Source organism: Caretta caretta, chromosome 11 (assembly GCF_965140235.1).
Source record: "Caretta caretta isolate rCarCar2 chromosome 11, rCarCar1.hap1, whole genome shotgun sequence".
Classification (NCBI taxonomy): Eukaryota; Metazoa; Chordata; order Testudines; family Cheloniidae; genus Caretta; species Caretta caretta.
Genome location: NC_134216.1, coordinates 26,377,091 through 26,387,955, shown reverse-complemented (window position 1 = coordinate 26,387,955; position 10,865 = coordinate 26,377,091). Strand labels below are relative to the sequence as shown.

Genomic DNA, 10,865 nt, shown 5'->3' with positions numbered 1-10,865 from the left:
ATGGCCCCTAGGCATAACAGGTGATCTATTTCCTGGTGTAATAGTCTCTTCTGAGAAGGGTCCCTGAAGAGAGATGGGGGAGTGGGTGAGGGAGGGACATGAAATAGATTGAGTAACCCTTTGAAATAATCTCCAAGACCCATTTGTCAGAGGTGATGTTCGCCCGACTCCTGAGGAGGAGAATCAGGCGACTTCCGAAGGGATGTGGAAGGTCTATGTAATAGCTGTTGTTGCAAGGAGTACTTAGGGCCTTGATCAACGCATCAAAACTGGTGTTTGGAGGATGAGGGTTGAGAGGTTGAGGGTTGCGAGGGTGAAAACTCTGCTTTGCATCCTAGGTCTCTTTTGCTGTGGCTCATAATACCATTGTGATGGGGGGTAACTCAGGTGGCTGGGATCTGTGAGGTGGTTGTGAACTGAATTTCCTCTTCTGTCCCAGTGTATAGATTGCTAGCGAGCACAGTGTGGCTGTAGAGTCCTTTAAGGTGTGGAGTGATGCACCCGTTTTACACCCAGTGCTGTCTGTAGCACTGTTCTTGCTACCCCTGTTGGACAATGGCTTTAAATTTGTTCCTTTTGTGCTTCTGGCAAGTGGTCAATAAAGGCACTGAGTTTTCCATAGTTTACGTAGATGTATTTGACAATTAGAGCTTGATAGTTTGAAGCCCTGAATTTTAAAGTCACCAGTGAATATGCCTTCTTCCCAAAGAGGGTTGAGCCACTTCCAGTCTCTATCACAGGGGGGTGGATTTGGTGTGATGTCGCTTTCCTCATGAGTTAACAGCTTCCATGAGAGAGTTGGGCTGAGGGTGCGCGAAAAGAAAATCTGCCTCCTTGTGGAGCACATAATACTTTGTAACTTCCATCTTGTATGCTGGTGCAATAGAGGCTGGTGTCTGCCAGATGATCTTGACAGGGTCTAAAAGTGCCTTGTTGACTGGTACTGCAAGCCTCAAAGAGGAAGAGGTATGTAGTATGCCCAACAATTTGTGGTGTTAGTCTTTCACTTCAAGAATATGCAGAGCCCCAACCACCCTCTTAGTAAGATCTAGGTAAAGCTTGAAATCATCAGCTAACGATGGAGGAGGGGGCATCCCCGCCTAATCAGGTGAGGAAGAGAAGGGGTTCGTCGGTGGAGTAGTTTCTACCTTTAGTCTGGCCTCCTACTCCTACGAAGTTTCTTCCTGGGGCTCTGGATACAGAGACTGGTGGGCTCTCTGCGGGAGATATTAGACACCTGATACAAGGCTACCTACAGATTCCAGTTGCCAAGGGTGACCAGACCAGGAAGATTGGGAATTAGAGCATCCCAGATGCTGTAACGGAGGGTTGTGATGTGAGACCAGAGGTAAGTTGTCATGTTGGTCACTATCTGAGTCCCCACTGGTGTAAGGTGGGGCTGATAGGGGTGCTGGAGGCAAATATCCCTATGCTGATGGTGGTTCTGAGACTGAGACGTGCTTGATACTGGAGCCCCAGTACCAAGTACCAGGAAATCTGGTTCCTCCACAACTGCAGGGTCCCCAGAGAAGCGGAACGCCTATGGTACCAATGTTGCGGTAGTTGCTGCCAGGGATTGTCGGTACTAAGGGCTTTTTATGGAAGATACATTCCAATGGGGGCTGCTTTGAAGCACTTGGTGCTGAGGATCTTTTTGTCAGTGCCAATTTTGTAGGGATGATATGGTTTCTATTTTTATCTTTGGAAGGTGGTGCCATCACTCCTGAGCCTGTATCCTATGGGATCTTAGGTTATTACTGTAGAGCTCTGGGTTGTGTGCTTCAGAGCCATCGGTGCCACTGGTCCTGAGGTGACCAAATGCACAGGGGATCCCCTCTGGCTGGTCAAGAGCTTGGTTTCAGGGCTTGCAGCCCTTTTTCTAGAAGTTTTGAGAGGGGAGTCAGCTGACTTCCTCTGCAATTCTCTCTAGAAGTTGAAGGTTCTGGGGACAATCTTTGTCCTGGAGAGGATTCAGAACTGGGGTCAGAAGCTGGTTTAAAAACACTGTCCATGAGGAATAGTTTCAATTTTTGTTTCTGGTTCTTTCAGGATCTAGCCTTCAGCTGTTGGCAGAAGGTGTACTTCTGTGAAATATGTGCTTCTCCGAAGCACCAGATGCAACCTGAGGGAGGGAAGGCACATGTGCGGGCCCAACAGACTCTGCTACCTAAAATCGCTGATTAGAGGCGCATATACACCTACAATGGAGCACGCATATGGACACTACTAGAAGAACCATAAATTCTTTTCCTTGAACAGGAGGACCATCCTTATACCAACAGGAATTAAGTAATACTTCTACTTTAGAAATACAAATTGGTTTAGAGCTTGATAGATACTGCATGCATGCAAACTTCTAGAACTGGTAGGAGTAACCTAATATGCCCTCTCTAAACCCAGTTCCTTGCACTGGGTCATCACAAATCTTTCTTTTGACTAGCTATCACACATCTCAGCTTTGGTGGAGTGAGCTTCCCTTTCTCATGCAGATTATAAACTACCTCCCAGATCCTTCTGTGAAACAGAAACCCCTTGAATAATAGGTCATCATCATCATGTTTTGCCCAAAGTAGCTTTCCTTTCTTCCATGTTTTTGTGTTCTCTCTGCTGTCGCACAGCCATGTTCTGCTGCCAGTTCTGTTGCCATTTCTAATTTTGTTGACCCAACACTTTCCTCAAGACAGGAACATTGAATTCTCACCTGTCTGCACAGCACTATGGACACCACTGGTTCTAGATAAAACAGTTTATAAATAAATACATAATTATAATTTTAGCCCCTCACTGAAATAATCTACACCACTAGGACTTACCTGCACATTTTTTCATCATCCAAGAACCCTGTCTCTCATTGACAGGCCTTGACCTATGCAAATGGATGGAATGGAGACCTTTGTATTTGTTACTACAAGTCTTATCAATGCTATTTAAATCTGGACCCAGACTGTAAATTCAACTCCAACATCCTTTGCTATGAGTTTCTACTGGTAGGTTGTAAAGTATTAGCTAATACAAAATATGCGTTTGCTCTTCTTTATCTACTGATGATCTATTCTGATAAATGGCCATTAATCTGTCTTTCTAAGGTTTGCCTACACATGGGGTTATTCTGGAATAGATATTCTAATAACTCCATGTGTGGAATAATAGTGCTTTTTCCAAAGTGGATTAAGCTAAGACAGAAAAAGGACCTCTCTCCAATTAAGAATGTCCATACCTGGAGTTATTCCAGAATAACTATTCCACTTTAAATTCACATCCTACGTTATCCAGAATAACTTCAATGTGTAGGCAAGCACTGAGTTCACAGCAATTAGACCTGAAAGGAGAAAAACCTCTCCGGGCTGTGATCTCAGGGGAAATAACCAAAAACAAACCACAAACATTTCCACTTTTTTTTTGTTCTCATTGCTCAAAATGAACTAATAAAGTAAAACCTGGTGAAGAGAGAGAGAAGCAAAGAGGCTGGGCCTGATTCTCCATTGCCCTGCTTCTTGTATACTCATTTACACCAGTGGAATGCAAGTGCAATAACCTACCATTCTGACTGGGTAGTGGTTTACACTACCTTGCACATTTGTGTAAATGACTGCCCAAAGTGCAGGTCATTGAGAATCAGGCTCTTTGCCTTTAAACCACAAAGACAGAACTTCTGTTGCACTTGTAACTGGGCAAGGTTTATTAGGGCAATACCCTTTAGGGGCAGTCAAAGTTCCCATAATCTCTTTTGAATAAACCCAACCTTTCAGTACAGGACTGATGGATATTTAAGTAACAAAGGAGCTAGCCTCTATAGCTGAGGGCTGTCATAAATTTTTTTTATCTTTTCCACAGAGAAACCCTGCCCCTGAGGCCAGGGGGAGACCTTGATAGTACAGTACTATGCTGGCAGGGAATGGGAGGGGTGGGGTGCCCAGATCCAGCAGTTGGGGGAGCTGCTTCCCACAGAGAGCTAGAAATTTTCTAGGATTGGCAGAGGGGCCCCCATGGTTTGTGTGGTATGTGTAGGCAAACCCTGGATGATCAGTGACAAATTCCATTATGAGATCCTTTTGGAGAACTCCTCATACAAGGTCTGCTCATGTCTGTTTTTGACATGTGTAAATAACCCCACTGAGTTGAACTGTATTTGCACTGAATCTGACAGTGTGTCTATTATATGTGTTTTACCAGTACACAACATCAGATGCTAATGCCTATTGGTTAAAGATACTTACTGAGGGAATTTTGAAATGTGAATTGAAGATTTCAGTTAGTACTGTTAAAAACACAGCAAAGGGAAATAACCAAAAACTCTGTTAAAGCAGCAGTTATGTTTTGACTTATGACAGAATATTCTGTTTTTTGTGGGTAAAAGAATCAACAGCTGATCAGGCATCTATTTTCTAAACTTACCTGGATGATTTTACATCTGTGTGGTAATAGCTGAGTACAACAGATAAACTAAGGATAAGGAATCCGATTTTCACTCTTATTTGTGAATTCTCTTGTGTGTTTTGTGTATTTTACTTAACTGTAACATCATTATCTAATATTTAATACTATGGTAGCAGCCAGTGACCCCATTCAAGATCAGGGTCCCACTGTGCTAGGAATTTTATAAACATAAAGGAAGACATGGTCCCTGCCCCGAAGAGAACATCACAGTAACTTTTTTTGGTGATTTAATCATATCGACAACTTTATCAAAAATTACAAAACTGATATTAATTTTTTTCTAATTCTTAGTAAGACTAGAATGGATTTTTTTTTAAATAGAAAAGCATTTTTATGCTAGTGCTCTGCTGGAATTCTCACATTACAACCCTACATAGCAAAATACAAACTGTAACTAAGAAAGGTAGTATTTCTAAGGTAATTCAGTCCACCACAAGCCCTCTATTTCATCAAACTCCAGGACTCAGATGGTAGTGCATTACTTCTAAACCTTCTGCAAAACTGACTTAGTAAATAACTTAACATTTGAATTTTTTTTTTTTAAAAAAGAGCAGCACTTTAAATCTTAGACTGAGTATAATAGACCTCGCACATCCAAAATGTGTTGTTTGTTTGTTGGGCTATGGGAAAGCTATTTTCATAGCTGATTCCAGCAATAATTTTTTTTGTCGGAAGCAGGAATACAAAGGAAGTCCATTGAAATGAATGGAAATATTTTTTCTTAAATGGTGTTTAAAAATGCACCATGATAGAAAGAGGAATAATACTTTTGATTTTTATCTCATTTGGAATGACTCAACATACTACAACCCACTTGATAAATAAAGCATAATAAATAAATAAATAAATAAATAATAATGAGGATACTTTGTATCCTCAAAACACCATACAAATTTTAAATAATTAAGCTAATTAAAAACTAATTCCTCTTGTGGGCTCACTTTCATCAGTCACTTAAGGTTCACAGGGTAACGTGACAGTGCCAAATTAATGACAATTAAAATATTATTCCACTTTCCAAAATGGGGTATTTTGTCACCCTCTAAATATAGGAGTACTCTCTTAAATTAGAAACTAGGCAAAAAGTATTTTTAAAATTTTTCATTTTAAGTCTTCTATTAGAAAAAATATAGATTTGTTAAACAAAAAATAATAATGTAGAAAGAAGGTCTTGGCCTCCATCAAAAAACTATATTATGCTTTAATGCAAAGAGAAAGAAATGGCTCTATGGGCAAAATTCAAGTATGAGTGACCAGTTTTTTAATTGTAAAGTAGGTGCAACATTTTTTAAAATGTTACAACACTGCATGACCTGTAATGCTCACAATATTTACATTAACTGCTTACATGAAACCATAAAAACTCTAAAAGAGAAAAAAAATCTGTATGGACTGAAACAAACTATTCCTAGCACCCACATCAATGCCATTATTAACCAATGAAATCAAGTGCACAAAAATACTTTACATAGTCTACTAATGTAAAGTATACATTGGTGAGAAAGTACAAACCTAATTAGTTAAAATGCCAAAAGAAGGGTTGGTCAATACAAACTCAGTGTTAGGACAGAAAAGCAAAAGGTAAAAAAACCAAACTAAATATAAACAAATGCACGCGCACGCACACACACACACACACACACACGTATTTATGAATAAAAACATTGTGTAGACAAAACAGCAGAAAAGCAGGCTGATACGAAAAATGGACAACATTAACTCTTTAAACATAACAAACACATCAACTTGTAACAAAAAAGTGTTAACTAAACTACACAAAAGATCACTTCACATGAGTTTGCATGTAGGACCATGGCAGTCTGTCCTGCCATTACACAAAAGACAAATGAACCTACCCAGTAGAAGGAAGGGTTCCTGCCTCCAGGCCACTGTAGCTTAGTGTAGCTAATTGCATTCCATCAGGTTGGGGTGGGGGAAAAAGAAATAAGAGCTGTCTGTATGAGACATGAAAAAGTAGGTTAGCCCAGGGGTAGTGCTATGTGCTGTGGCACAAGAAAGCTGAGTTTGGAAATGTCCTCAGGTCTCTTTATTCTCTGGGCCAGTGGATCTCAGTCATGTCACACAGATAATTGAGTTTGAGTTCTGGGGAAAGTCAATGGGGAGAGGAATAGTTACTCACTGTACAAGTGCCAACTGGTGGTTATCAGTAGAGTGGCAAGGTCATCAGCCTCAGAGGATGCTGATTTCTAACAGTCTTAACTATAGGATGCCATTCCAGGGAAAAAGGAATTCCAGGTTAAAGAGGTGGTGGTTCCCAGATGAAGAGGTCCATCTTAAGGACTCCGTCTTGGAACAAGGCAGGGCAAAATGAGAATTTACTTTGGGAAGGGGGGTGTACCACCACCACAATGTGAAAAAATTGAAAAAAATGATGACAATGTGCTACACTTATTAACTTTTTGTTATTTTTACAATGGCTCACAGCTTTAGGCTTGTTTATCTGTAGTGTATTACTTCCTTTCTACATATGTTTCACATTATTCACTTAATATAACATAAATAATTTCGTTAATAGATTTAACCTGCACATTTCAGCCACATTAATATATATAAGAATCTGTTAAGGGTATAAATAATTCTTTTTAAATAAAATAAATCTGATATGTTACATAATACTGATAAAATTACTGTTGCTAATAGTGTTGTAAGCCACCTTTAACTTCTAATTTAATAATACTGTATGAGGGATACTAGAATTATTTTTTAGGAACGCTGTGGAGCATGCCCTTTTATTCCATTGCAAAATCAAATTGTAATTAACATTAACACTCATATTTTCAAATAGGGCCATTCCTTCATATATGTAAACAGAATGTTTAATCAGGCTAAATAACCTCGGTTAACAAATATAGGGTTTGGGGGGAGTTCAAAGTCAATGGTGGTATAAATTGCTTAGTTTAGAAGGTGGCTATGAAACTTCAACTACAGAAATGGCTGACTAAAATATTCCATCTAAGCTTTCTTTTTACTTTAATAAAAAAATCTACAGCATTCTACTTTAAAACTTAAGTAAATAAAATGCAACCAGTGGTTGCAGCTTTTGAATTCTTAATTAGACCTGTGATCCCACATCCCTTTAGGAATCTGCAAGGTTGCACTCTCCTACAGAGACCTGAAATGGAGTACAGTACTTCCAGGCAAGGTTCATTCCAAACAGACAATATAAATGAACACTCAGTGGTGTGAAGTGTATGTCATAATTAAGGTATTACATAATCATGCCTTTTCTCTGCTGTTAAATACAAAAACAGCATCTTTTACATTATCATATAAAAGCATTTAGGCTGTATTTTTATTTATCACTTTACACTGGTAGTCTCTTGTATGTGTACTCAATAGAAACCAAAGAATTTTGTACACTATTTTTTTGTACAATAAAAGATAAAGTGTGCATTAGGTACGCTTGTACATGACAATATTGTACAATATTTACATTTCAGATATCACCATGAAATTCTGTATTATCTATATACACAATGAAAATTTATCAGAAACATTTGGACTATTTTTATAATCACAATTTTAGTATTATAGAAAAAATTCAGTAATCATCTGACATTTTTACTGTAATCTTTCAAGGTATCTGATTGGTTTATCCAGCATTAACTATCCCACATGATCAACAAAAATATTGTACCCCTATTTCGCTTAGCACCCTTTGATGGTATCTATCTGTCCTTGATATAAATATTGATATAATATCTATATCAATACCTATATACTGATTTATGTGCATGTTCAATTTGATAAGTACTGGACCAGTAACAAAGACATTCAATGTTATCTAGAGATCTTCCTCCTCTTCGGTTTTGGAGGTTTCACCTGTCTGTCTCCCTGTGGGATTTGGTGTACCTAGAAAATAAGTATATGAAAAGGTTAGCATAGAAAATTAAATAAAGCAACCTGTTAGTGATCAATCAATTACAGTATTGTTTGAAAAGTTATGCTTCCCTGGTGATACAGCTTTTAATTTTCCACATTAAAAGCAGAATTAGAAGTAAACTCCAGAACATCAAGCTCTGAGCTGAAGGGGGTTGAACATAGGTGTCACAGTGTGGATACCTCAAGTCTCAGGAGACAGATACCACTTACACATTACTATATAGTATACAAGGAACTGAAGCACAAAGCAGTAATAATGTTAGGCTCCAGGGGAAACTGTTTACAAAACTGGGATAACAGTAGAAAGAAAGAGGGATATACTGGGAAACAGAATGTGGAAACAGAGACAGACTTACAGCACTACCAGAGACATGAATTTAAGGGATAAACTATTTTGAGCAAACTGTTTTCATCCATCATCATCAACTTCAAGTTGAACAGTAGATTAATTAGCATGTGAAAATGTTTTAAATCAATTATTTTCCATTCAATGTCTATTATTAGTTCCCAGTTCAAAGCTGGGAGAAAAGATCATGATCATATAAAACTATTAAACACATTTATAACACAGCTATGAGAAATGGAACGCAGAACAATGTTCTGCTGTTTTATATGGAATACCACCACCATCTGTTGGTAGAAGTGAGGCTGTGTATTCTGGAAAAAAGCAATCTGTAGATTACAAATAACAGTTAATCAAAAAATACAAATCCTTGAACAATATGAAAAAATTTCTTTGTCATGATCATATCTCTTAAATTCTAGCTGTCTTGAATAATTTTATCATATAGTCAACAGATGTTATTGCTAGCATCAGTTATGCTCTATGTCAATTGTACCGTACATGTGTTACATTTAAAATTTACTAGTCCTGCCTGAACAGTGATAATTAAAAAAAGCTTATTTCAAAATGTGTAAGAACTACATTTGGTGACCTATGATTTTCTGACCCTATTATTCCCAATCATCATACTATTTATGAAAATAAACCTCATCTTGATTAAGGATTTGTGACAAAGTAGCTCACGAGAGATTATTTTAGGATACAAAATTTGTTACATCAGGCTTGTCAACACAACAAAAACAACCTGGTCAGGGAACCTGATTACAGCACAGTTTCTCCCTGACCCAGCTTGCATCGTAGTTAAGAGTTGTAGCATGTATCTGTTTCATTTGGGTTGCATAACTGGATGAAAGCTATATGACATGGGTACAATAGAAACTGCCCAGGGAAACATTTTTAACTGTGATGTAATAGGGTTAGAGGCCAACTGTATCGTACCCAGATCCCCTGCTTTGGTTATATTTGTAGGATAGATGGTCTTATAGAGACCTATGATCAGATCTTACCTCCCCTGCAGTCAGTTGCAAAATTGCCATTGAGTTAGATGAAAACCCATAATTCTGTATTAGTAAAACTAACAACCAAAAGGTTCAGCTTTATCAACAATTCAAAACAGACAGCAAGAGATAGAGACAGTATCACTAATATTATTTCCAGATGGTACTAAAACCAAGTCTAAAGTGCCAATCCTGAAAAGATTTCTGCATATGCATAATTTTATGCACCATAAAGAGATCCATTTAAGTCTTATTGATTGTGTAAAATTAAGCATGTGCATAAGTCTTTTCAGGGTTGAGGTTTAGAATATCAGGAAAAAAAATCAATTTTATTTTAAAAGCTAAACCATGAATACTTACTAAAATATTAATTAGAAGTTTTGAGTATTTTAATGTATAGTACTTAATTTTTAATCATCTGCATGGACTTCTGTTATAATAAGAGTACAAAAAAAATCTCCAAATGTATTTTAAAAGTGTATTACATTATCAGAGATTTCTTTTGTCTGTATGCCACAAAATAAAAGTGGAAACAAAAAATAAAACAAGCACAGTCAGGTTCTGATGTTAAGTTTGTTCATCTTAATTTACTTCCTATGATATTTTTCATTTCATGTTAGATTAAGATTATTCACTGGAGTGTTACAGTCAAAAGATTTTTTTAATGTCGTTTCAACATCTTGATATACAAACTTTGAAAACAATTGGGTCTAGTTCTTGCACTCCTTATTCAGGCAAAACTCCAGGCATGTTAGTGGGAGTTGAGGATCTGTTCAAAATATTGGTCGGCCTCACACATGAAAGATATGTCCAATAATTACAGTGGGTGGAGAGCAATAATGCAGAGTAGTTACAATCTAACTGAAATTATAAATCTTTTTCAACTTTTAAGTTGTTAAATCATAATAATTACAAAAACTGCGACAGCTTGAAAACTCCACAAAAATGAAAAAAACCTATGTAACTAGAAAGCAAAGAGACTTACATTCCCAGACATTTTGTCCAGCTCACTCATGGCCTCATGTATAGCAGCTTCTAAATGGTTATTTAGCTTTCCGCTTCTAGAATGAAAAAAAAAATTCTGTTAATATTTGTTTTCAATGGAAATACCCCATTTTCAAAGACTGTAGATAATCAAAATACATACATAAATAACCCATATTCTACTAACTTCATTCAGCATA

General features: G+C 37.5%; 1 protein-coding gene across 8 annotated transcripts in view; it reads right to left on the bottom strand.

Moving 5' to 3' along the window:
• Positions 1–5,681: 5,681 nt before the first annotated feature.
• Positions 5,682–10,865, bottom strand: part of MBD5 (methyl-CpG binding domain protein 5) — a 246,850-nt gene continuing 241,666 nt past the window's right edge. For all 8 annotated transcript variants that reach the window (XR_007359130.2, XM_075117824.1, XM_048869264.2 and 5 more), the window contains 2 exons: positions 10,667–10,742; positions 5,682–8,310 (listed from right to left, as the gene is read on the bottom strand). Coding sequence is in view for 7 of the 8 variants with exons in the window: in XM_075117824.1 (XP_074973925.1) it covers positions 8,239–8,310; positions 10,667–10,742 (148 nt within the window). In the remaining variant the exon portion in view is untranslated. The remainder of the gene's footprint in view (positions 8,311–10,666; positions 10,743–10,865) is intronic.